The 25,435-nt window shown below is 35.7% G+C and overlaps 1 protein-coding gene and 1 long non-coding RNA gene across 6 annotated transcripts in view; one reads left to right on the forward strand and one right to left on the reverse strand.

The window, feature by feature from the left end:
- The window catches only part of eag (potassium voltage-gated channel protein ether a go-go), a 204,109-nt gene that overhangs the window by 137,194 nt on the left and 41,480 nt on the right, over positions 1 to 25,435 (forward strand). For 2 of the 5 annotated variants that reach the window (XM_075299102.1, XM_075299103.1), the window contains 4 exons: positions 15 to 62; positions 17,672 to 17,803; positions 22,887 to 22,999; positions 23,120 to 23,263. In XM_075299102.1, coding sequence (XP_075155217.1) covers positions 15 to 62; positions 17,672 to 17,803; positions 22,887 to 22,999; positions 23,120 to 23,263 — 437 coding nt within the window. The remainder of the gene's footprint in view (positions 1 to 14; positions 63 to 17,671; positions 17,804 to 22,886; positions 23,000 to 23,119; positions 23,264 to 25,435) is intronic. The other 3 variants (XM_075299104.1, XM_075299105.1, XM_075299107.1) reach the window with 3 other exon arrangements.
- Positions 1 to 25,435, reverse strand: part of LOC142228622 (uncharacterized) — a 288,986-nt gene that overhangs the window by 54,093 nt on the left and 209,458 nt on the right. The gene's annotated exons all lie outside the window — the stretch shown is intronic.

Genomic DNA, 25,435 nt, shown 5'->3' on the forward strand with positions numbered 1-25,435 from the left:
TTAAATTTTTACAGATTTGCAATGTGGCTGCACTTTAGCACAATTCGGAAAAGTCTCACCAGGTAGTGACAATTTAATTTTTTTATACAAACGTTTTTTATATGTGTTTGCATTAGTCTATATAAACAAATTTAATAGTTTGGTGATTTATTAATAACAAAAAAAAAAATGTATTTATATTTTATGGTGTTATAAATAATATTTACACAATTTATTTCTTTTGAATATATTCCATCAATTTAAATTTAAATATTTCCTTTACACTTATCAACATACAAATCCATAAAAACGCAAATATATTAAATTACCAAAAAAAGGAAACAGAAAAATAACTTAAATGTGAAATATTTAGTTTTCTCATTGCAAAGTCATCCGTGAAGACTGATTTGAGACATTAATGCCTTAGCATATGACCACCTAGCTTCCATGGGTATATGACCCCATACCATTTTTCACTTTGCAGCTATTAAGAAAGGACCAACATTGAAATAACAGACACATATTTGACTTTGATTGATGCAAGAAAAATGATTTTAAATATTTTATATGGCGACATATATACGATAAGAATACTATGTTGACATTTCTCAGTTGTAAATGGCCATTTAATTTGTTAGACCTTAGGTCATTAGATGTGAAATAGTAAGCTTGAAAAATTCATAATGTCTTGGACAGAAGACCTCGTACATAAAAAAGTCGCACATCAAAGTATGACATCAGATTTTACAGGAAATATTAGATAGTATCTCTTGATTTGTGCTTCATAGAAAAATTAACACCAAAAATTTTCCATAAAACGCAAATTAATTGATATTCAATAAAAAATTTAATTAGAAATTATTACAATATTTATTCGAGCTTATTGAACGGGAAGATTAAGGGAATTGACATTATTACTGAACTGAAAAGAAAATGCCAGATATGTTTCAGTGTTGGCCACTACACATTTCCATAGTCTTTAGCGAGATCTGGCCTGGTGAGATGATTTAATTTGGTTCTTTCATGTTAATTTCTTATGAAATTTACATACGAGAATTATTCTTCCCAAATAAAAAAAAAATTTAATTGTTTAGACTATTTATTTACCCACAACATTTTTCGAAGGTATCCACATCAGGACATTTTCGATATAGACCTATATATTACAATTTGTGTTAGATTTTTCCGAAATTTAGAATATGAATTTCTTCGAATCAATAAATATTAAGGCTGGAAATGGTCTATACTGGCTCATAATTTCCTAATAATAATTTCTCCTTTTCCATCCTTTTGCAAGGATTTCATATTTCAGATAAATTTTGTCATTCATATTTCAGATACATTATTTGTCCTCAGGCAGTTCAAAACCATACTGTTTACCCGCTGCCTAAAAGACAATTTGTCAATGACTTAAATTTAACAGATTTTCCATTTATACTATTTTTCAAAAGTTTAAGGTTACTAAAACAAATTTAATGTGACTTCAAAGACAATGAACCCCAAATCGATCAACTACCCCGAATAATAAAAAAATACAAAGGGAACAACCCCCCTTATGGCATCCGTCTAACATACTACCACAGAAAGATTGGGTTTTTAATAATAAAACCACATTTCTAAAGGAATTTCAAATGTAAAACAAAACGCCATCCAACAACAAAATGAAACCAGCTCAGTATCGGAATATCTTGTTGGCAAAGAGGACTTCCATATCTGTCCTTTGTGGAACATTGTAGTGCATGGTAAAGAAAAAAAGTTGACATTCCCGCAATAGAAACAAATCAAGCTGAAAAGACCACTTGATGGTTATCGTCGAAGAATAAAATAAAAAAAAAAATAAGACTGAGGATCCTACAGCAACCCCAAAAGAAAGACACTGTTGTACAATGACAGCGACATTTGCACAGAGAATCAAAAGAAGCGACAACAGAAAAACAAACCTTTTGAGACACTTAATGGTTATCAAGTCACAAGTAGTCACAATAGTCACAGCCACAGTCTACATTTCATTCACACCATCTTTTACCCAGCAAACTTTTGGGAAGGATGTAAATATAGTATAAAATATCAAAATGAAAAACAATAATTTATTTAATATTATTTACATTTTTGGTTCACATTTTTCAAATCTTCTTGGAGCTAATGGAAAATCACAGATTTTATGATTGTATGAGATTCTTTCGTCATCGCCATTGAGAAGTCTCTTATTTATTGCAGATGAAACAAATGGAATACTGTATTAAGGGTAGCCAGCGTTACCGTTGAAAATTTCTAGCAACTGTCACAAGCCATAAAAGGTGGCACCAAAAGTGGCACTTTTTTTCATGTAGAAAACTCAACAAATAAAGGGAATTATATCAATGTATTATATATCGTAGTGAAATTATTAATATATTTTTTTAATTAAGATCTTAACTAACATTTAGTTGATAATCTTTGAAAATTAATATTCAGAATACTAACACGATTTATTACTACGAACATTTCATGAATACTATTAGGCGGCAAATGTATATGCTGTTAATTATTTATTTATTTATTGTTTAATTAATTATAATTACAAATGATTATAAACTTATTTATACGGACACTAGCAACTAGAGGCTATCGGCCTGCCCTGATAATATTACACACAAAAAATAATATTTAGATTCAACCATGAAATTAATTGAAATGTCTTCAATCACAGAAACGATAGAATCAATCAACAAAGTCAATTAAAAAACTAATTGATACTATCATTATTCTGTTTTGTTTTAATTAAAATGTTTGTTGAATCAATTAAACTATTAACTGAATATTTTTGAAAATTCAAATAAAATTTTAATTGGAAATATTATAGTGAAATTTTTTTCTGTGTATGGTAAAAAAAAAGAAAAAATGTTCGAAATATATAATATTGAACTCGTGAACTCGATTATTTATTAAGAATTCAATCATATTTGTAATTTTAACGCTTTTTTCGATCGAAATGTGCAAAATATTTTACAATATAAATTTAAAAGTGGCACAAAATTTTGAAAAGGTGCCGCAAAAGTACCACCGCTAAAAAAAAATAGCAGATTTGCCACTAAAGGCACAACGGTAGCACTGAGGGCAGCTTCAATTCGTTTTTTCAGATGCAAAAGAGATTTACCCAATTAGGCAGGTTGCTACGATAATACAAATTTAGAAAATTTTTTAATACTAATCACCAAAAAATGATCCAAAAATTTAATTTATTTTTTATTTATGTGGTATATTGCATAATCGCAACTTTTCTCACTTGGCTATACAGATCAAAATACCCTAGATACCAATATACTCAAAGCATCTTTGGTATAATTTAAAACGGCACTATAGAATCTCTAAGGAAGAAAACTACTTAACACACATTGCAATGTTAGGTATACAGGTGCTGTTGTTCTATTGGAATAATACCAAAAAGGGGTTAAGCCAAAGTTATATAAAGAATGGCATAGTGAAAGGGAAACTTGTATGGAAAAAGGTTTTATAGTAAAGGCTTAAGCTTACCTAAAAATGAAATGTAAGTTAAGGAGGAAATCAAGTCCGTTCAATACTAGTTTAATGATATGATATCTTAAATAATCTAATATTAATTAGTTTCTCACTAATTAAGTTAAGTGTAGTATAATTTTATTTAACTGTATCTACTGTATCTACTTTATCTACAGTGAACGAAGAGTTTTCTATTCTGAGAAAGTTCCTTTTTACCCTACAAAATTGTCCTTAAAGACCAATAAAAAAGATTAGAGGCAATCGTACCAACGTTAGTCACAAATTTGTTAGTCACAAATTATAAAGAAAGTACTTTATAATAAAGGAAAGTTTAATTTGTCTACAATTTAATTGTTAAATTCAATTAAATTTATAATAAAGGGTGATACGGTCAAAATTTGGTCAAGGGAAAACGCGGTGAAAACGTTTATTTAAAAAATCAAATTAAATTTCTTTTTCAAGTTCAATTAGTATAAAATTCAGGAAAAATATTCAGTTAGGCTTTCGCTTTTCCAAATCCGAATTGCCGGGCCTCACGCTTGACACCTGCCATCAGATTTTGTACAGCCACCTTGTCCACCTTCTTCGCCGCAGAAAGCCAGTTTGCCTTGAACTGCTGCTCGTCCTTAGCAGTTTTTTTGGTCTTCTTTAGGTTCCGCTTGACAATAGCCCAGTATTTCTCAATTGGGCGGAGCTCTGGCGTGTTGGGAGGGTTCTTGTCCTTGGGAACCACCTGCACGTTGTTGGCGGCGTACCACTCCATGGCCTTTTTACCGTAATGGCAAGATGCCAAATCCGGCCAAAACAGTACGGAACAACCGTGTTTCTTCGGGAAAGGCAGCAGACACTCTTTCACGTAAATTTCTTGGTTGACAGTCCCGGAAGCTGCTTTTCAAGCCACAGGTACAGATGACTTGCCAAACCAGATATTTCTTTGCGAACTTTGACAGTTTTATGTGCTTGAAAATATCTGCTACCTTTCCCCTTCCTTTTGCCGTATAAAACTCCTGTCCCGGAAGCTGCTTGTAGTCGGCTTTGACGTAGGTTTCGTCGTCCATTACCACACAGTCAAACTTCGTCAGCATCGTCGTGTACAGCCTCCGGGATGCCCGCTTTGGCCGTCGTATTTTGTTTATCATCGCGATTTGGAGTCACTATCTTCTTGTAAGTCGATAGTCCGGCTCGTTGTTTGGCTCGATGCACGGTTGTAGACGATACACCCGGCTTATTTGCGGCATCTCGGAGAGAGAGGTTAGGGTTTCGCTTGAAACTACCGGCAACTCTCTTTGTCGTTTCATCGGCTTCCGGTTTTCGATTTCCCCCCGATCCAGACTTCCTGGCTGTCGACAAACGTTCCCCAAACACTTTAATTACATTTGTAACAGTTGATTTGGCAACTTTTAGCGATTTTGCCAGCTTTGCGTGCGAGTAGCTCGGATTTTCGCGATGCGCGAGCAAAATTTTGATACGCTGCTCTTCTTGCTTGGACGGCATTTTGACAACTGAAGAGTGAATTCCAAAATCAAAATAGGAGCAACATTCTACACACACACATACATCTTCAGAATGAGGGGTGTTCAGGTTTTTTAAATGCAAAATTGAAAGAAATACGTCAAGTTTATATTGACCAAATTTTGACCGTATCATCCTTTATAATAAAGATATAACAGGTTGGCTGATAAGTCCCCGGTCTAACAAAGAAAAACACATTTATTTTTGTCAAAATTCGTTTTTATTATTCAACATAGTTCCCTTCAAGAGCGATACAACGATTATAATGACCTTCCAATTTCTTGATACCATTTTGGTAGTACTCCTTCGGTTTTGCCTCAAAATAGGCCTCAGTTTCGGCGATCACCTCTTCATTGCAGCCAAATTTTTTCCCTGCGAGCATCCTTTTGAGGTCTGAGAACAAGAAAAACTCGCTGGGGGCCAGATCTGGAGAATACGGTGGGTGGGGAATCAATTCGAAACCCAATTCATGAATTTTTTCCATCGTTCTCTTGTGACTTGTGGCACGGTGCGTTGTCTTGGTGGAACAACACTTTTTTTCTTCTTCATATGGGGCCGTTTTGCCGCGATTTCGACCTTCAAACGCTCCAATAACGCCATATAATAGTCACTGTTGATGGTTTTTCCCTTCTCAAGATAATCGATAAAAATTATTCCATGCGCATCCCAAAAGAAGGCATTACTTTGCCAGCGGACTTTTGAGTCTTTCCACGCTTCGGAGACGGTTCACCGGTCGCTGTCCACTCAGCCGACTGTCGATTGGACTCAGGAGTGTAGTGATGGAGCCATGATTCATCCACTGTCACATATCGACGGAAAAACTCGGGTGTATTACGAGTTAACAGCTGCAAACACCGCTTAGAATCATCAACACGTTGATGTTTTTGGTCAAATGTGAGCTCGCGCGGCACCCATTTTGCACAGAGCTTCCGCATATCCAAATATTGATGAATGATATGACCAACACGTTCCTTTGATATCTTTAAGGTCTCTGCTATCTCGATCAACTTCATTTTACGGTCATTCAAAATCATTTTGTGGATTTTTTTGATGTTTTCGTCGGTAACCACCTCTTTCGGGCGTCCACTGCGTTCACTGTCCACCGTGCTCCTTTCACCACGCTTGAATTTTGCATACCAATCAATTATTGTTGCTTTCCCTGGGGCAGAGTCCGGAAACTCATTATCAAGCCAAGTTTTTGCTTCCACCGTATTTTTTCCCTTCAGAAAACAGTATTTTATCAAAACACGAAATTCCTTTTTTCCATTTTTTTTTCACAATAACAAAAGTTGCTTCACAAAAAACGCTCTATCTCACAAACTAATTGACTTACAGACGTTAAATTTTGACATGAATCATTTGAAGGTTGGTACTATATAAAAATAATATGCATTTAATACTAGCGACGCCATCTATGTGTCAGACCGGGGACTTATCATCCAACCTGTTATATACGTAAATAAATTACTAATTGAAAATTTCCTCTCAACGCTTCTTTCACTTAAGGGGAAATTTTGACTTTTATGTCATTTATCCATGGGCCTATATACTATCTGGCTCTAACTAATTGCCCTCTGGGCCTTCAATATTTTGCCCTACATTTCGAATATCCTGTGTCACCGTATTAGGGTAGGGTATATAAATTGGAAAGACCAACCTGATTTATCTAGGAACAGCAATATAAATACAAAACGGTTTAGGTTAGTTAGCATCTACATACGTTGTTTGTTTATTTTAGTAGCCATATCTGTGTGTGCCTCTCTCTCTCCTGCTCTTCAATGGCCTCATGTACATATGCGAGTGACAGAATGGCTTTATATGCTTTGTAATAAAAAAAAAAAAACAATGAAATGAGTATGAAAAGAGATGCCAAAGGTGAGAATTTTTTTGTTGAGCAAAAAAACAACGAATAAACTTTATTTAACATATGTTGCTTTGTTGTTGTTGTTTTTGTTAGACTTTCAGGACATTCCAAGCAACCGAAGAATCAACAATAATAAATTGACACAAACATATTGAGGTCAATTGGTGTTATTTCTGTCATTTTTTTGTATTGTTTTCTCCATTCACATGTATCTGCCCTCTTCTCGTCTTTGTGGTTGGCCTTCCACAAAAAAATATATAAAAAAAATATTTTGATTCATTTCATTTGTTTGGCCTAAGAGCCCATATGAGAATATGCTAGCAGCTGTGTCTTGAATACAAAGAAAAGTAAAAAATATAAAAAAAAACAACCACATCTTGTGACCAACCTTCATCAGTGCAATATACATAAATCTAATCAAGAGAAAATTGTCAAGTCCTGCACTCTCCCTATCTCTCGCTCTCATCTAAATATAGTACATGAAATCGTTTAAGGCTGTTTCTGTGCCAGTTATATTATTTTATTAGCATAGTCATACAAGATGATAGTATGCAAATTTCTAAGGACCTTCTTAAACAAAGGTCATAATAGAGAGAAAGAGAGATAGAAATAGCAATGGCCATTCATATGTGGTCAATTAAAACTGTCTAAAGATTCAAAGACATTGTAAATTAGATGTATGAAAAGTACATATTTATGGAATTGACAATGGTCAAAGGTCACTGAACAATAGATATTTATTTTTAATTTGCTACAAGACACAGATAATAATCTTTCAAACCCTGGCAAATGCTACTAAATTTTTATTTTCTTACTGAATAAGAGTATGGCCTAAGTTAATTATTTAGTTGTTAGAAAGAAAAAAAAAAATATGCTGAATAACTACAAGAGTAGTTTAATCCAGACGATTGAAGTAAGCGAGAATAGTACAGGCCCACCAGCTTTCTCTCACTGGTAGCCGATACATTTATGACTTGAGTTCTCTTAAGCCTCATGGAAAATATTATACGAGTAGTCATCCATGCTATTCTTCATAACTTGAATCATCAATGGTTTCCGAGAATATCATTTTAAATCAAGGACAATGAAAAATTCCAACAAACGTATTTTAGTTTACTTCATTTCATGTTCAATTTTACAAACAGACTGCAAATCCGCGAACAAAAAAAAAATCACACTTCATTAGTCAGCTTCGAACTTGCCCAAAAACGAGCAATGAATTTTGTAACACAGGAAGAATTTCAGTATGACCACCCCATGCCATGCCATGTAAATCCTTCAATGCCACCAAAATCCGACTATCCATAGACAGGACATATAATGCCACAGTTGCTGGCCACCATTCCTGAGTTTAGTAACAAATAACATATGATTTCCGTTAAACGGAAATGGAAATGAAATGTATACAAAATATACTCAATACCCAATATGCCTATGTATGTGTATAGGTGAACACACATATGCTCCATATCACTACAACGTTTACAAAAGGCTTAATGCAATTTCCAATTTCCCCACATTGCAATATTGCCACAAACAGCAACTGGTAAAAGGAAGTGCGCACATTTATCCTCTGTATTACTTTTCTGTCTTTTAATGGGTTTACCATTTTGAGAGGGGGTGGGCGAGGAGTTAGGAGAATTCATTCATTCAAACATTTCATGTTTAATTCACCAACAAATTCCAATTGCATTAAACTTTCTCTTCTTTGCCCAGGTTAAGTGCTGGCTGCAGTATCATCGATTTCACACTTTAATTAAATTCGTGAAAAAATTAGGATTATCTCTGATTCCTGGCATTGCACGAGCAATATGACTGTGCTTGATTTTGCCATATGCTGGCTTTCGAAGCTATAACAATTACCAGTGAGACTTGATTTTTTTTCTAGTATTGATTCCATTCAAGTGGATATTAGGGTAGAATTGAATGTATAAAAAAAATGCTGAATTGTTTACAATTATATAAGATTTTCACTTTTAGTGAAAAAGCAGATATGCATACTGGTAGTATGTAAATTTAATCCTTCACGCTTTTATTCTTAAATAAGGTATTATTGGCAATTCATCTCTCTTATGTTAACCTATAGCAGTGGACTTATAGGGAATGCAAGGAAACACGGCAGCATTGTATGTGGGAAGTGGAAATACTAACAATCAGTGAGAGATTGCTGTATTCCTAAGCCAGTATATGATTTGCTTTGAGCTCTAACTCGAATGTTTTCTTTTACTTGAACTACCAATATTTGAGAAGCAATCCAGTCAAAAAGTTGTTCTAAAGGCATAACTGGGAGCCACCGTGGTGCAATGGTTAGCATGCCCGCCTTGCATACACAAGGTCGTGGGCTCGATTCCTGCTACGACCGAACACCAAAAAGTTTTTCAGCGGTGGATTATCCCACCTCAGTAATGCTGGTGACATTTCTGAGGGTTTCAAAGCTTCTCTAAGTGGTTTCACTGCAATGTGGAACGCCGTTCGGACTCGGCTATAAAAAGGAGGTCCCTTGTCATTGAGCTTAACATGGAATCGGGCAGCACTCAGTGATAAGCATTGGCGTAGCTAGGGGGGTGCTGGGGGGGGGCTATGCCCCCCCCAGAATAGTTCTTGCCCCCCCAGAATAATCAAAGCTACAGTTGTTGTATATTTTAATTCAAGCTTTGCGATGTGTTTAATCCAATTAAGATTGTGGCAGAGAGAGTATGTTAAGCATATTTTTTAGTATTGATATTTACATTACAACTAAAAACACGTAATAAAAACACTAAAAGGAAACTTGAGACGCACATTTTCAAAAATAGTCAATTTATAACTACGTTGAATAAAATCATAAATCGTCACATGCCCAATTTACCATCTAAAATCGTCAACATCACGAAAAATCCACAGAGTTGGCACCGCTGCTCTCGACAGTTGCTTCGTTGTATTCTGTTCGCAGAGAATTTTTAAAAACTAATCGAAGATAGACGTTTTATAATATTCAATTTATTTTTTGCCTTTTATTTAATTTTTTATTCTTAGTATTTTTTATACACGATGAATATATTAAGTTTATGTTTTGCTTTATGATTTCTAGTCCTGTTTTAAAACACACATTTTAAATAAAATTTAAAAATCATATGTTTGTTGTCTTGAATTAAAAATAAATAACAAACAATATTTTTCAAACACATACTTAAAGCAATGCTTTTATTTTTTGTTATATTAAATAACGGTAAGTTGCTATTTGATTATTTATAGCGGTGTCGTGGAACCGGCTCCCACACACAATAAAATATTTTTTGTCTTCAACCATGAAATTAATTGATCTAATTAATTATACCCTTCACCACTACTGTGGTACAGGGTATAATAAGTTTGTGCATTTGTATATAACGCCAAGAAATAGTGGTCATAGACCCATCTTTTAGTATACCGATCGGGTAAGAATTAAAATCTGAGTCGATTTAGCGATGTCCGTCTGTCTGTCTGTCTGTCTGTCCGTCTGTCTGTATATGTAATTTTGTGCACAAAGTACAGCTCGCAATTTAAGTCCGATCGTTCTCAAATTTGGCATAGGGCCGTTTCTTGAGACAGAGACAATTGCTATTGGTTTTGGAAAAAATCGGTTCAGATTTAGATATAGCTGCCATATATAATTATCTACGATGTGGTCATAGTTAGCGTGTTTATCAACCAATTTTCTTGAAATACCGTACATCCAAATATTTAATGAATCTCGCAAATCTTGCAAAATATCAGCCAAATCGGTTCAGGTTTAGATATAGCTCCCATACATATCTTTCGTCCGATTTAGACTCATATGACCACAGAGCCCAAAATTTACTACCGATCTTCATTAAATTTTGCACAGAGGGTAGAATTGGCATTCTACCAATGCTTGGTACACTTGATTGAAATCGGTTCAAATTTAGATAAAGCTCCCATATATATCTTTCGTTCGATTTGAACTTATATGGCCACAAAAGCCAGAGATTTGCCGTGATTTGCTTCAAATTTTGCACAAGGGGTACGTTTAATAGTATCGTTAAGTGTGTCAAATTTTGTTAAAATCGGTTCAGATTTAGATATAGCTCCCATATATATCTTTCGTCCGATTGAACTTATATGGCCTCAAAATCCAGGGTTTTGCCGTGCTTTGCTTCAAATTTCGCACAAGGAGTACGTTTAGTAGTATAGGTAATTGTGCCAAATTTGGTTGAAATCGATTCAGATTTAGATATGGCTCCCATATATATCTCCCGTCCGATTTGCACTCATATGACCAGGGGGGCCAAAGTTATACTCCCATTTACGTGAAATTTCGCATAGATAGCAGAATTATTATTCTAACTATACATGTCAAATTTATTCAAAATCGGTTCAGATTGTATATAGCTCCCATATATACGTACACCAGAGTTGGGGAAATATGGTCGACTGTTTCATATTTTAGACCCATTTTCAATGGGATTTTCCTCCAATTGACTGGGTAGTTTCCACAGAGAATACAAATATGGCCAAAATTCTCACAGTTTACACAAAATTCTGTGATGATTTCCCCATATCCTACACACTGCAATGCCAAAATTTCCACAGAACGGATGAGTTTTAAATAAGGCTCCAAGTCGCCCTACACATATCATGGCGAGATCTAACCAATATCCTTGTAAAATCGCCATTGCTGAGTAGCAAAAATTGTAAATATTACTCTAATTGTCCTATATCTCGAATACATATGTATCGCCTGAAAAATTAAAAATCTCTTTTGTACTATTGCATTAAAATTTCTCTCGCTTCATATTTCCCATATTTTTTACTAACATTGTGTATCATCCCAGGGCGTTTAATTTTTAAATTTTAATTCTAGAGTTTTTGTAGAAGTACAAAAAATTGTTTCCATTAAAAGTATTTGTATCTGGAAATGCAAACCTTTATATAGCTCCCAGCAAATTTTAAGTAGTTGAGATGGTAACACAAATGTTTGTCTACATAGTGGTGAAGGGTATAATATAGTCGGCTCCGCCCGACTTTACTTACTTGTTTTTAATTGAAATGTATTCAATCAAAAAAAAAAAATGATAGTATCAATCATCAAAGCCAATTAAAAAATTAATTGATACAACTAACTTTTGTGATTGAGTTTTTTTTGTTTTTGATTGATTTTGCTGCATATTGCCTTTAACACCGCAATAAAATTGAGGATGTATAGTTTTATCAATAGGGGTAATTTATCGCTTCGGAAATTTCGACAAAATTTCGAAGGATGTCTGGGGGGGCATAGCCCCCCCAGAGAAAATTTCTAGCTCCGCCAATGGTGATAAGAGAGAAGTTCACCACTGTGGTATCACAATGGACTGAATAGTCTAAGTGAGCCTGATACATCGGGCTGCCACATAACCTAACCTAACCTAAAGGCATAACTTCAAAAGCACTTCCGAAAATTTCCTTCGAAAGATGTTCTTTATTTTAACTACAGAGGAAGTTTTATTCTAATTCAATATTTTATACATCGTTTTTTTTTTTCATATTTTTAATAGGTAATTTTAACTTTTTTTAAATCGGTTAAAAAAGGAGTAAGAATTAATATAATGGTAAAAATTATTAAAATGTTGTAGAAGAAATGCTGCCAACCTAATAAATTTACGAATTTTCGAAAATATTTGAGGTCAAATGTTTCCGACAAGTGTTACACGGATGAAAAAGACTGTTTTTCATATGTTTGGCTATAAACATTATATGTTTGGAACACAAATTTTTAAACACAATATTTTTGAGTGCAAGCATATAATGTTCATAAACTAGCATAACATGTTTGGGACATATATGTTAATATGTTAGAACATATTATGTTTGGGACATAAAATGTTTGTAAATATAATATGCTTGGATGCAAACATATATTAATTTAGAAATAGCCTATAAACATATATGTGTTTAGTAGCTTGGAGCGCTATTTAACAGGGAGCGATATTGAATTAAGTTGGTGGTTGTTGCTTGTTATTACAAAATTAACATTTTATTTTTCCTTGGGCAATTGATCAGCTACTTCTTTGATCCTTACAAACTGTGTGGTCCGCTGTTCGAATCCCCGTACGGCAAAAGGTAAAATTAAAATAAAAAAAAATCATAAAATTGAATAATTTCTTCTACAATGTTTGTATTACAGAAAAAGGAGCTAAGAACTAAAAAATCTCGTGGAAGTGAGAAAGATGTGAGGGAATATACAATTAGGCAGAAACAAAATTTTGAGCATTCAGGTCGAAAACCTATGTTGTTAGCACCTATATTACCTGTTTATTTTCGTAATTCATTATGATTGTAAATATATAAATAAATGAATAAAATTTTGAGCACAATATTGTTTGGGAGAATTTTTTTTAAGCATATAATATTTTTGGGTGCAAAATGCTTCCAAACATATTATATGTTCACATAATAACATTTTGTTTTTTGGAAGACAACATTATTGAATTTGGATGCAAAAATACAAAATGTTTGGAACTTAGACTACCCAAACATATATTGTTTAGACCAATATGCTTTCAAACATATTATATATTGGAAGAGATCAAACTTATAAATGTTTGGGCAATACCCAAATTGTATATGCTTGAAGCAAAATATGTTTGGGAGTATATGTTACAGAAGCGATTTTTTGTGAGGGTGTAGAATTAAAACCAAAAAAATATACAAAAATTATTTATTTGGCAAAATATAGCAACATTGTTGAATTAACATTCAAAACACTGAATTAGGATCATACCCTAAGAAGTGATGCAAATTCAGTGCAACGGTTGTTCGAATGGTGGACATCCGTCCTATGACAAGCCCATGTTAAATTCATAGCGTCAATTTGCACCACTTCTGGATCCAAAAAGAACATGTTCACTGCTTTTTTGGCGACGCTTTGTACCTGGTTCATCCGCGGTTCATTGTTACTATCAGTTTCCAAAAAGTGATCATAACGACCACAAGAAAGGTCGCTGGCGTAATATATTTTTTTTTTTGTAGTGACTGAGGAAGGAAAAGTTGGCGATATAGGTTGACAAAAGTTTAGGATATCATTGTATATCCTATAACTGGGGATACAGCTGGGATGAGCTCGTTCTGGGAGGGGATACTGGGACGTTAGCTCGACTGGTCTAAGTTGTGGATGGTGGCCTGTATAAGCTCACCGGACTGGATTGGACGCGTTTTCGGCCTGAGCTGAGCTAAGTGCGCTTGCCAATTTTGGCGAGTTGAATAGCAACCTGGCTATGTATGCATGCGGCTAAGTACGTTTGAGAATATGAGCGAATTGGACGTCGACCTGGCTAAGTATACTCTGCGAATCTGGATAACAGGTTGGCTGATAAGTCCCCGGTCTGACACATATTTAGATGGCGTCACTAGTATTACATGCACATTATTTTTATATAGTACCATCTTTCAAATGATTCGTGTCAAAATTTGATGTCTGTAAGTCAATTAGTTTGTGAGATAGAGCGTCTTTTGTGAAGCAACTTTTGTTATTGTGAAAAAACTGGAAAAAAAGGGATTTCGTGTTTTGATAAAATACTGTTTTCTGAAGGGAAAAAATACGGTGGAAGCAAAACCTTGCCTTGATAATGAGTTTCCGGACTCTGCCCCCAGGGAAATAAAGAATAATTGATTGGTATGCAAAATTCATGCGTGGTGAACTGAGCACGGAGGACTGTGAACGCAGTGGACGCCCGAAAGAGGTGGTTACCGACGAAAACATAGAAAAAAAATCCACAAAATGATTTTGAATGACCGTAAAATGAAGTTGATCGAGATAGCAGAGGCCTTAAAGATATCAAAGGAACGTGTTGGTCATATCATTCATCAATATTTGGATATGCGGAAGCTCTGTGCAAAATGGGTGCCACGCGAGCTCACATTTGACCAAAAACAACAACGTGTTGATGATTCTGAGCGGTGTTTGCAGCTGTTAACTCGTAATACACCCGAGTTTTTCCGTCGATATGTGACAATGGATGAAACATGGCTCCATCACTACACTCCTGATCGACAGTCGGCTGAGTGGACATCGACCGGTGAACCGTCTTCGAGACGTGGAAAGACTCAAAAGTCCGCTGGCAAAGTAATGGCCTCTGTTTATTGGGATGCGCATGGAATAATTTTTATCGATTATCTTGAGAAGGGAAAAACCATCAACAGTGACTATTATATGGCGTTATTGGAGCGTTTCAAGGTCGAAATCGCGGCAAAGCGGCCCCATATGAAGAAGGAAAAAGTGTTGTTCCACCAAGACAAAGCACCGTGCCACAAGTCATTGAGAACGATGGCAAAAATTCATGAATTGGGCTTCGAATTGCTTCCCCACCCACCGTATTCTCCAGATCTGGCCCCCAGCCATTTTTTCTTGTTCTCAGACCTCAAAAGGATGCTCGCAGGGAAAAAATGTGGCTGCAATGAAGAGGTGATCGCCGAAACTGAGGCCTATTTTGAGGCAAAACCGAAGGAGTATCAAAAAATTGGAAGGTCGTTATAATCGTTGTATCGCTCTTGAAGGGAACTATGTTGAATAATAAAAGCGAATTTTGACAAAAAAAAAAAATGTGTTTTTCTTTGTTAGACCGGGGACTTATCAGCCAACCTGTTATGATTCCGGTTGGGCAGCGTTGGCTTGAACGGCGATCTGGCCAATTGCACTTGTGAATCTGGGTGAGTTGAATGGCAACCTGGCTAAGTACGCTTAAGAATCTGGGCGAGTTGGACGCCGACTATATACATTAACCCATATTTCTTATCAACGCCTGACATGTTGCCTTGAAATGAAGAGTTCCTTAGAAATAATCATAATCGATAAGATAAGTTCTCATCGAAAAACAATCACCTCTACTTTAAATCAACCAAAGAAACTCTCTAACCCTTTGGTTGTTTGCAAATGTACCTCCTAGTTTGAATTATCAAAATTTAGAGCCGTTCTTACATTCTTTGTACACGGTTTTTAACATTGGAACAAGGGGAGATCCTGCAGACAGATATTTATAATCCGAATGGAAATTATCCTCAAATGCATAAGACTATTCTTTTTTTATATCTTATCTAACTATATTTTCTTCAATATCGTTTCCTGCAAATTCTATTCATATTTCTATTAATACACATTGCCATATAGGCTCTCCTCCTCCCCAAAAAACACGACATTGTTCTTCCATATAGGAACCACTCTAATGCATCAGGCTAATTCCATTGCCATTTTCCTCTCCACCCGTAATTCTTGCACCTGGACTCTACCCTTTCCAATACCAATATAGAAGCCAGTTTGCCTACCTCGTTATTTGTGTTGTGTTCAGCAATTTTCGTGGCTAATTACCATGAGGTTTGTGTTCAATGGTGTGAAATGTTCGTCTCTTCCATGGAATATAAAGTTGATTTGGTTCTTTCCACTTCAACTCGAGTATGGTCAGGTCCTGACTCAACATAAGAATGTGCATGGCTCTGACCATGACTGTGTATTGGTATTGGTGTGGGTATATGTGTGTGTGTGTCGGTCATATCCGCTACTCATTGATTCATTTAATGGTAGTTGAAGTTGATTTGGGCCATTCAAATATTGCAATTTAGCCCCATCTGACCTATCCAATGGCAAAGAGAGAAAGTGCTAGAGAGAGAGAGGATGAAACACATCTTCTACAAACCTTTCCGTTCGTTTTTTTTTTTTTCACTCTCAGTATTTTCGTATGGTATCCTTGGGCTGAAAGGTTGCTCTTCATGTCATAATGAAAATGGCCGCTAAGTGGCCACCGTTCTTGTAAAGTAAGATAATGTTAATTAATATTTTTTTTTTTTTTTTGTAATAACTACAAACTTTATGTTCATTAAGAGTGGCTAAATTGAATTTCAAGTCCAATGTGACTGGAAGGTAATGTCTTGAATAACTGATATTATGGAAAATGTACATGATAGGCTCCGGAAAAGGATGGGCTTTTCTGCTTCAAAACGACACAAAAAAAAATGAATGACATGTTATTCGTGACTATTTTTGACCTATTGGACTTGAAGGACATACCAGGATATTTTGTATTCTAACTGTACTATATTTTGCAATGGCCTTGTTATTGGAAGTTTGCTAGTGTTTTTTTATTTTGTTTTTTTTTTTTTTTTTTGTGGCCAGTCTATCGTTTGATGGCGGTGTTTTTGTGGTGAATGGCGAGTGTTACATTTGTTGCATTTTATGGTTTTGTTTGCAATGACCGTAACACATGCATGCATCCATTCTATATTGAAATATACATATATTTGAATATGGCGTAAGCAGGTCTTTGGGGGTAGGGGGCAAATAAACCAATATGTGACATAGTAGGAACTGAATGGATGGTAGATAAAAAGAAAGATGGTTGTCAATATCCTTAGTGTCTCGGTTGTTGTTATTATTGGTGTTGATTCCATCATTCTCATCGGCCAACTGAATGTTTGTTTGAAATGAAAGACATTGCAACAATAAATGCCAAAGGTCATTTGCATACTAAAACCCAAGAAGCCATAGAACACCTTTATGACTTGTCCTCAAAGGTAAAGGACAATCTCACTGTTTTCTTTTGATTACATTTTTGTTTTCATTTCGATGTCATGTCATGTTTTGCCCCATCAGAGTTTTATGTAAATTCTCCATGTTTTCTCTTCGGCCAACAAACCAAACCAGTGGGGGCAAATGAAAACTGAACAATTTTTGTCATCCTTAGTTTGGGGTTTCTCTGACAAACGAACTCAGAGATAAAGTTGTAGTTTAAATAAACTTGTCCTTGATTAAATTAACAAAATATTTTATTGCAACTCTTAAATAAATTCTTTTCGTGTCATTTTATTTTCTAGAAACTCCACTATGGCTGCTGTTACAGGTGGCTCCCATACGCAACGAAAGGGATTTGGTTGTGTTGTTCCTGCTAACGTTTCGAGATATCACCGCCCTCAAACAACCTATCGACAGCGAAGACACCAAAGGTGGTAAGTTTCCTTGATTGTTACAAAGCATTTTCTTCCAATTAGCCTTCTTGATGTTTTATATTTCCTATATGTTTTTGTCAAAATAATTAAACTTCAAACATAAGGAGTTTTATACAAGAATACCATGTACAAAGAACATTAATGTTTTATGCAATTCTATCCCCCTACTTATTGTTTACCAAAAAAAAAAAAAATAAATAAATATATTCTTCTACAAAAATGCTAAAATAAAAAATAATAATTTCAGTTATGTCACTCACAATATAAAATATAATTTTATATTTTTAATTTATGAAATATTCACTACACCTTTCACAAAATTTTATTTGCATGTTAACACCAACATATTTTCATCACATTGCCGAAAAATTGCTTGTTAAGAAACCCAAAGGGACCCAAAACTAAAATGAAGTTACATACAAAAAAACATAAATATTTGGCGTTGTTGTTTTCCACATACTTTTTTGGGCTCCTATTTCATTTTATTTTTAGGGCAGTTTGCGTTATGAAAATAAAAACCAAATATTTCAAATGAAAACAAGTAAGGAAAGTCTAAAATCGGGCGGGGCCGACTATATTATACCCTGCACCACATTGTACATCCACATTTTCGATATCATATCAAATCCGTCCAATGTGATGGGTGCTATATATAAAGGTTTATGTTCCCATACACATATATTTAAATCTGACCAGATCTGGATCGAGTTCTATAATATTTATAAACTTTAAATTTAAGTCGGCTAATGCCCTGGGGTGGAACACAATGTTATTAAAAAACAAGTAAGGAAAGTCTAAAGTCGGGCGGGCCGACTATATTATACCCTGCACCACTTTGTAGATCTAAATTTTCGATACCATATCACATCCGTCAAATGGGTTGGGGGCTATATATAAAGGTTTGTCCCAAATACATACATTTAAATATCACTCGATCTGGACAGAATTTGATAGACTTCTACAAATCTATAGACTCAAAATTTAAGTCGGCTAATGCACTAGGGTGGAACACAATATTAGTAAAAAAATATGTGAAACATTTCAATCTGAAGCAATTTTAAGAAAACTTCGCAAAAGTTTATTTATGATTTATCGCTCAACATATATGTATTAGAAGTTTAGGAAAATTAGAGTCATCTTTACAACTTTTGGACTAAGCAGTGGCGATGTTACAAGGAAAATGTTGGTATTTTGACCATTTTTGTCGAAATCAGAAAAACATATATATGGGAGCTATATCTAAATCTGAACCGATTTCAACCAAATTTGGCACGCATAGCTACAATGCTAATTCTACTCCCTATGCAAAATTTCAACTAAATCGGAGTTAAACATTGGCCTCTGTGGCCATATGAGTGTAAATCGGGCGAAACCTATATATGGGAGATATATCCAAATCTGAACCGATTTCAACCAAATTTGGCACGTATAGTTACAATGCTAATTCTACTCCCTGTGCAAAATTTCAACTAAATCTGAGTTAAAAATTGGCCTCTGTGGTCATATGAGTGTAAATCGGGCGAAAGCTATATATGGGAGATATATCCAAATCTGAACCGATTTCAACCAAATTTGGCACGTATAGCTACAATGCTAATTCTACTCCCTATGCAAAATTTCAACTAAATCGGAGCAAAAAATTTGCCTCTGTGGGCAAATGAGTGTAAATCGGGCGAAAGCTATATATGGGAGCTATATCTAAATCTGAACCGATTTCAACCAAATTTGGCACGCATAGCTACAATGCTAATTCTACTCCCTATGCAAAATTTCAACTAAATCGGAGCAAAAAATTGGCCTCTGTGGGCAAATGAGTGTAAATCGGGCGAAAGCTATATATGGGAGCTATATCTAAATCTGAACCGATTTGGCTGATATTTTGCAAGTTTTGCGAAACCCATAAAATATTCGGATGTACGGAATTTGAGGAAGATCGGTTGATATACACGCCAATTATGACCAGATCGGTGAAAAATATATATGGCAGCTATATCTAAATCTGAACCGATTTTTTCCAAAATCAATAGGGATCGTCTTTGAGCCGAAACCCGACCCTATACCAAATTTTAGGACAATCGGACTAAAACTGCGAGCTGTACTTTGCACACAAAAATACATCAACAGACAGACAGACAGACGGACAGACAGACAGACAGACGGACATCGCTAAATCGACTCATAATTTAATTCTAAGCCGATCCGTATACTAAAAGGTTGGTCTATGATTACTCCTTCTTGGCGTTACATACAAATGCACAAACTTGTTATACCCTGTACCACAGTAGTGGTGAAGGGTATAAATATGGGAAACATTGAACCAATTTTGAGGCAACTTCTCAAAAGTGTATTTATGATTTATCGGTCGATAGATATGTATTAGAAATAAAGGAAAATTTGAGTCACTTTTACAAGTTTTCGACTTAGCAGTGGCGATTTTATAAGAAATATTTGGGTATTTTGGCCATTTTTGCCCAAATCGGAAAAACATATATATGGAAGCTATATCGAAATCTGAACCGATTTCAACCAAATTTGACATGCATACTTGGTATTTTAATTCTACTCCCTGTGCAAAGTTTCACGTAAATCAGACTACAACTTTGACCTCTACGGTCATATGACGGAAAATCGGGCGAAAGATATATATGGTAGCTATATCTAAATCTGAACCGATTTCAATAAAATTTTGCATACTTGGCTACACTACTAATTGTACTCCTAGTGCAAAATTTCAACCAAATTGGGCTAAAACTCTCCATATAAGTCCATATCGGGCGAAAGATATATATGGTAGCTATATCTAAATCTGAACCGATTTCAATAAAATTCGCCACACTTGACTACACTACTAATTGAACTCCTAGTGCAAAATTTCAACCAAATTGGGCTAAAACTCTGGCTTCTGAGGCCATATAAGTCCATATGGGGCGAAAGATATATATGGGAGCTATAGCTAAATCTGACCCGATTTCAATCAAACTTGGCAACGCGTGACTATAGTACTAATTGTTCTCCTTGTACAAAATTTCAAGCAAATTAGGATAAAACTCTGACTTATGGGGCCATATAAGTCCATATCGGGCGAACGATATATATGGGAGCTATATCTAAATGTGAACCGATTTCAATAAAATTTTGCACACTTGACTACACTACTAATTGTACTCCTAGGACAAAATTGGACTAAAACTCTGGCTTCTGGGGCCATATCGGCCGAAAGATATATAAGGTAGCTATATCTAAATCTGAACCGATTTCAATAAAATTTAGCACACTTGACTACACTACTAATTGAACTCCTAGTGCAAAGTTTCGAGCAAATTAGGATACAACTCTGGCTTATGGGGCCATATAAATCCATATCGGACGAAAGTTCTATATGGGAGCTATATCTTAATCTGAACCGATTTCTTCCAAAATCAATACAGCACTATTCTGACCTAAAACAGAAACTTGTGCCGATCGATTGGACTAAAACTGCCACCTAGACTTTGATCACAAAAATGTGTTCACAGACAGACGGGCAGATAATTCCTCAAAATGCACTTCATCAATCACCTTCAATTGATGGGCTACCAACATAGGATAGTGGATTTTATCACTCGACTTTATAGTTACTGTTTTTGAAGGAGAAGAACCACTAAACAGTGGATTTATTATCCGTCGACTATCACGAAATGATACAGCTCTATTCTGACCCAAAACAGAAACTTGTGCCGATCGATTGGACTAAAACTGCGACCTAGACTTTGATCACAAAAATGTTTTCACAGACAGACAGATATGGCTAGATCGACTCAGGGACCCACCCTGAGCATTATTGCCAAAGACACCATGTGTCTATCTCGTCTCCTTCTGGGTGACGCACTAACTTATAATACCCAAACCCCAAAATTGGTTTGACTATAAGGTAATAATGCAGATAATTCCTCCAAATGCACTTCACCAATCACCTTCAATTGATGGGCTACCAACATATGTTAGGATAGTGGATCTTATCACTCGACTTTATAGTTACTGTTTTTGAAGGAGAAAAACCACTAAACAGTGGATTTAGGATCCGTCGACTATCACGAAATGATGCAGAAAATTCCTCAAATTGAGCTACACCAATGTCCAATGAGCTCTAGCACTTTCAATTGATGGGTTATCAATATGAGATCATGGATTTTTATCACCCAACATTAGGGTAACTATTTTCAAAACAAAAATACTCTCCTTAATTTTGATTCTCAAATTTCGTTCAGAAACAAAAATTTAATCTCCAACCGATAATGCTCTTTTCCAATTATCTAAAATTCGTGGACACTCCCACTTCCATGTGCGATAAAATTTAAATTACTAGATGGGTGAAATTACAACAATAGCCGCTTAAGATCCCTCTCCCTATAAAGAGAGGAATGAAAATAGGCTCTGAATGGCTCAAGTTTTATGGCGAACTAGGTCTAACCCAGAAAAGACGGAAATATTGCTATTCACCAGAGAGATCAAGATTGACCAACATATAGAAACAAGTTTTCTAACCGCAGGAAGTAAAAATTTTATTTCATTTTAGACATGGCTGGGCACGTGAAGAGAATAAGAGGCTTCTAAGCACTGCCTATGTGACTGTTTTCCTTTTACCAGGAAGATAGACCACCTCCTGGGAGTTGCTATAGGGCAAAATTTGAGTCCTATCTTTTATAGCCAAGTGGATAAAAATCCTTTGCAATCTAATTATTCGTATTTAGAATAAGAAATTTAAACAACTACCATCTATTCCAATAGGACAATCTGTTACAGTTTTTGTGGTCCCAACACGAAATGAACCATCTATCATTGCTATCACATAACCTCAAAACATTTGTAAATAAAACCAAATTTTCACCATCACTCCCAAATCTCATAACTACATATGTCAAATGATTTCTATAAACTTCTATTACAGCTTTATGCTTTATATGCTGTGACTATGACCATTATCTATGTCTCAGTCTATATACGTGTGCGTGTGTGTGTATGCATCTGCATTCTGTCTATGTGTTTGTTCTGTCACTGTGTTGTCTTTGGTGTTTTATGACAAATTGATTTTTCAACTTTCCAGTTTTAGGTCTATCGAAATTTGCCAAATTGGCCCGATCGGTAACGAGAAGTCGTCAATTCAGCGCACATTTGCCAACGCTAAAGGATCCAACGAAACAATCAAATTTGGCCCATGTAAGAGACAAGTATTCAATTCAATCAATCCTATCCATCAATCAATCAATCGCTTTGAATTTTCCATCAAAGCTTGCCTGCTTTTACTTGAATGTTAATTAATTTACCTTTTTGTTCCAGATGATGTCGTTGAGTGCGGATATTATGCCCCAGTATCGACAGGAAGCCCCCAAAACACCACCTCACATATTATTGCATTATTGTGCATTTAAAGCCATTTGGGATTGGGTCATACTATGTTTAACATTTTATACAGCAATTATGGTAAGTTTGTTATCCTCCCATCCCCCGCTCCCCTTCCATTGTTTGATATTTGTATCTTAAAAAAAATTAACCATAGAAGAAAGGCAAAGAAGATCCTTAAGTTTTGAAGGATTTTGAGATTCTTTTGTATTTGAAAGCAAAACACTTTAATGTTGTAGGGTCTTTTTACGCTGCCGCACACAAACATTTCATTAAAGTTGAACAATGTGACGGAAAAGTGTTGGAAATGTTATTATATACCCAGTCTTAGCGGCCAATCCTGCTCATATGTGAGTGTGGGTGTAACAATCTGGTCATAGGTCTTAAATTATGACATTTTTCAAAGCAGAGAGAGAGAGAGAGAGAAAGGGAAGAAGAAAAAAAACAACAACTGAGTTTAATTACTCATTTACATGTTTATTCAAGCATCCTTATTGCTATGGCATCTGTGTAGACACCCATAGTGATGCAGCTGATGCCATTAAGACTATAAGGATATGTATGCAAAGGAGCCACATTATATGTAAAGCCACACACACATACACTCCAACACATACGAATGAATAAACGGCAAAAGGAAATTGTATAACACATACAGCCACTTGTGTGGAAATACTTGAAATGCACTTATAAATGCCACTTAAAGAGAAACCACAACATTTACCCGCAAACAGACACACACACACACACAACCATACCCATAGAGATTGGGCATTCATTTAGCAATGAGAACCAAAGATTTAAGGAAATATGGTGTGACACTTTTCAAAAAAAAAAAAAAAAATGCAGAAATATATAAACATGACCTTCTCCAAATGAAATTTACAATAGAAAACACAAACAAAAAATTAATTACATATTGTATCACTGTTGGCGACTATAGTTTGGGACATAAACAGGAATTTATTCCAATGAAAATTTTCCATAGGAATTTTTAAACAAACTTTAATGCAATTTTTTTAACTTTTTGAGTTTCTCGGCTGAGACAACTAACTTTAACAGGCTTCTCTTGAAGTCATTTTTATTCCATTGGGAGAGTTCAACATTGCCCGAGATCCGTTGGTGTTATGTGAAGGATATATAATGGTCTCACAGTAATGTGAAACGCTATAAGGTCTTGGCTATAAAGAGTCCCTTGTCATTGAGCTAAAAATAGAATCGGACAGAACTCATTGGTAGCAGAGAATTTCACTACTTGGGGTACCTCAATGAACTGAAGTCTAATTGAGCCTATATAACGGACTGGCGTTAAACCTAACTAATCGTTTGACAAGACCGGAGCAACTGATAGTGGATCCAACGAAACTCTCAGCATAAGCTTTTTTTGAACTGCTGCTCGTCCTTATCATTTTTTTTTGTTCTTCTTTAGGTTCCGCTTGACAATAGCCCAGTATTTCTCAATTGGGCGGAGCTCTGGCGTGTTGGGAGGGTTCTTGTCCTTGGGAACCACCTGCAAGTTGTTGGCGGCGTACCACTCCATGGCGTTTTTACCGTAATGGCAAGATGCCAAATCCGTCCAAAACAGTACGGAACAACCGTGTTTCTTCAGGAAAGGCAGCAGACGTTTATTCAAACACTCTTTCACGTAAATTTCTTGGTTGACAGTCCCGGAATCTATGAAAATGCTGCTTTTCAAGGTACAGATGGCTTGCCAAACCAGATATTTCTTTGCGAACTTTGACAGTTTTATGTGCTTGAAAATATCTGCTACCTTTCCCCTTTCTTTTGCCGTATAAAACTCCTGTCCCGGAAGCTGCTTGTAGTCGGCTTTGACGTAGGTTTCGTCGTCCATTACCACGCAGTCAAACTTCGTCAGCATCGTCGTATACAGCCTCCGGGATCGCGCCTTGGCCGTCGTATTTTGTTTATCATCGCGATTTGGAGTCACTACCTTCTTGTAAGTCGATAGTCCGGCTCATTTTTTGGCTCGATGCACGGTTGTAGACGATACACCCAGCTTATTTGCGGCACCTCGGAGAGAGAGGTTAGGGTTTCGCTTGAAACTACCGGCAACACTCTTTGTCGCCTCAGCGGCTTCCGGTTTTCGATTTCCCCCCGATCCAGACTTCCTGGCTGTCGACAAACTTTCCCCAAACACTTTAATTACATTTGTAACGGTTGATTTGGCAACTTTTAGCGATTTTGCCAGCTTTGCGTGCGAGTAGCTCGGATTTTCGAGATGCGCGAGCAAAA

The sequence above is a fragment of the Haematobia irritans genome, chromosome 3, assembly GCF_050003625.1.
Source record: "Haematobia irritans isolate KBUSLIRL chromosome 3, ASM5000362v1, whole genome shotgun sequence".
Lineage (NCBI taxonomy): Eukaryota > Metazoa > Arthropoda > Insecta > Diptera > Muscidae > Haematobia > Haematobia irritans.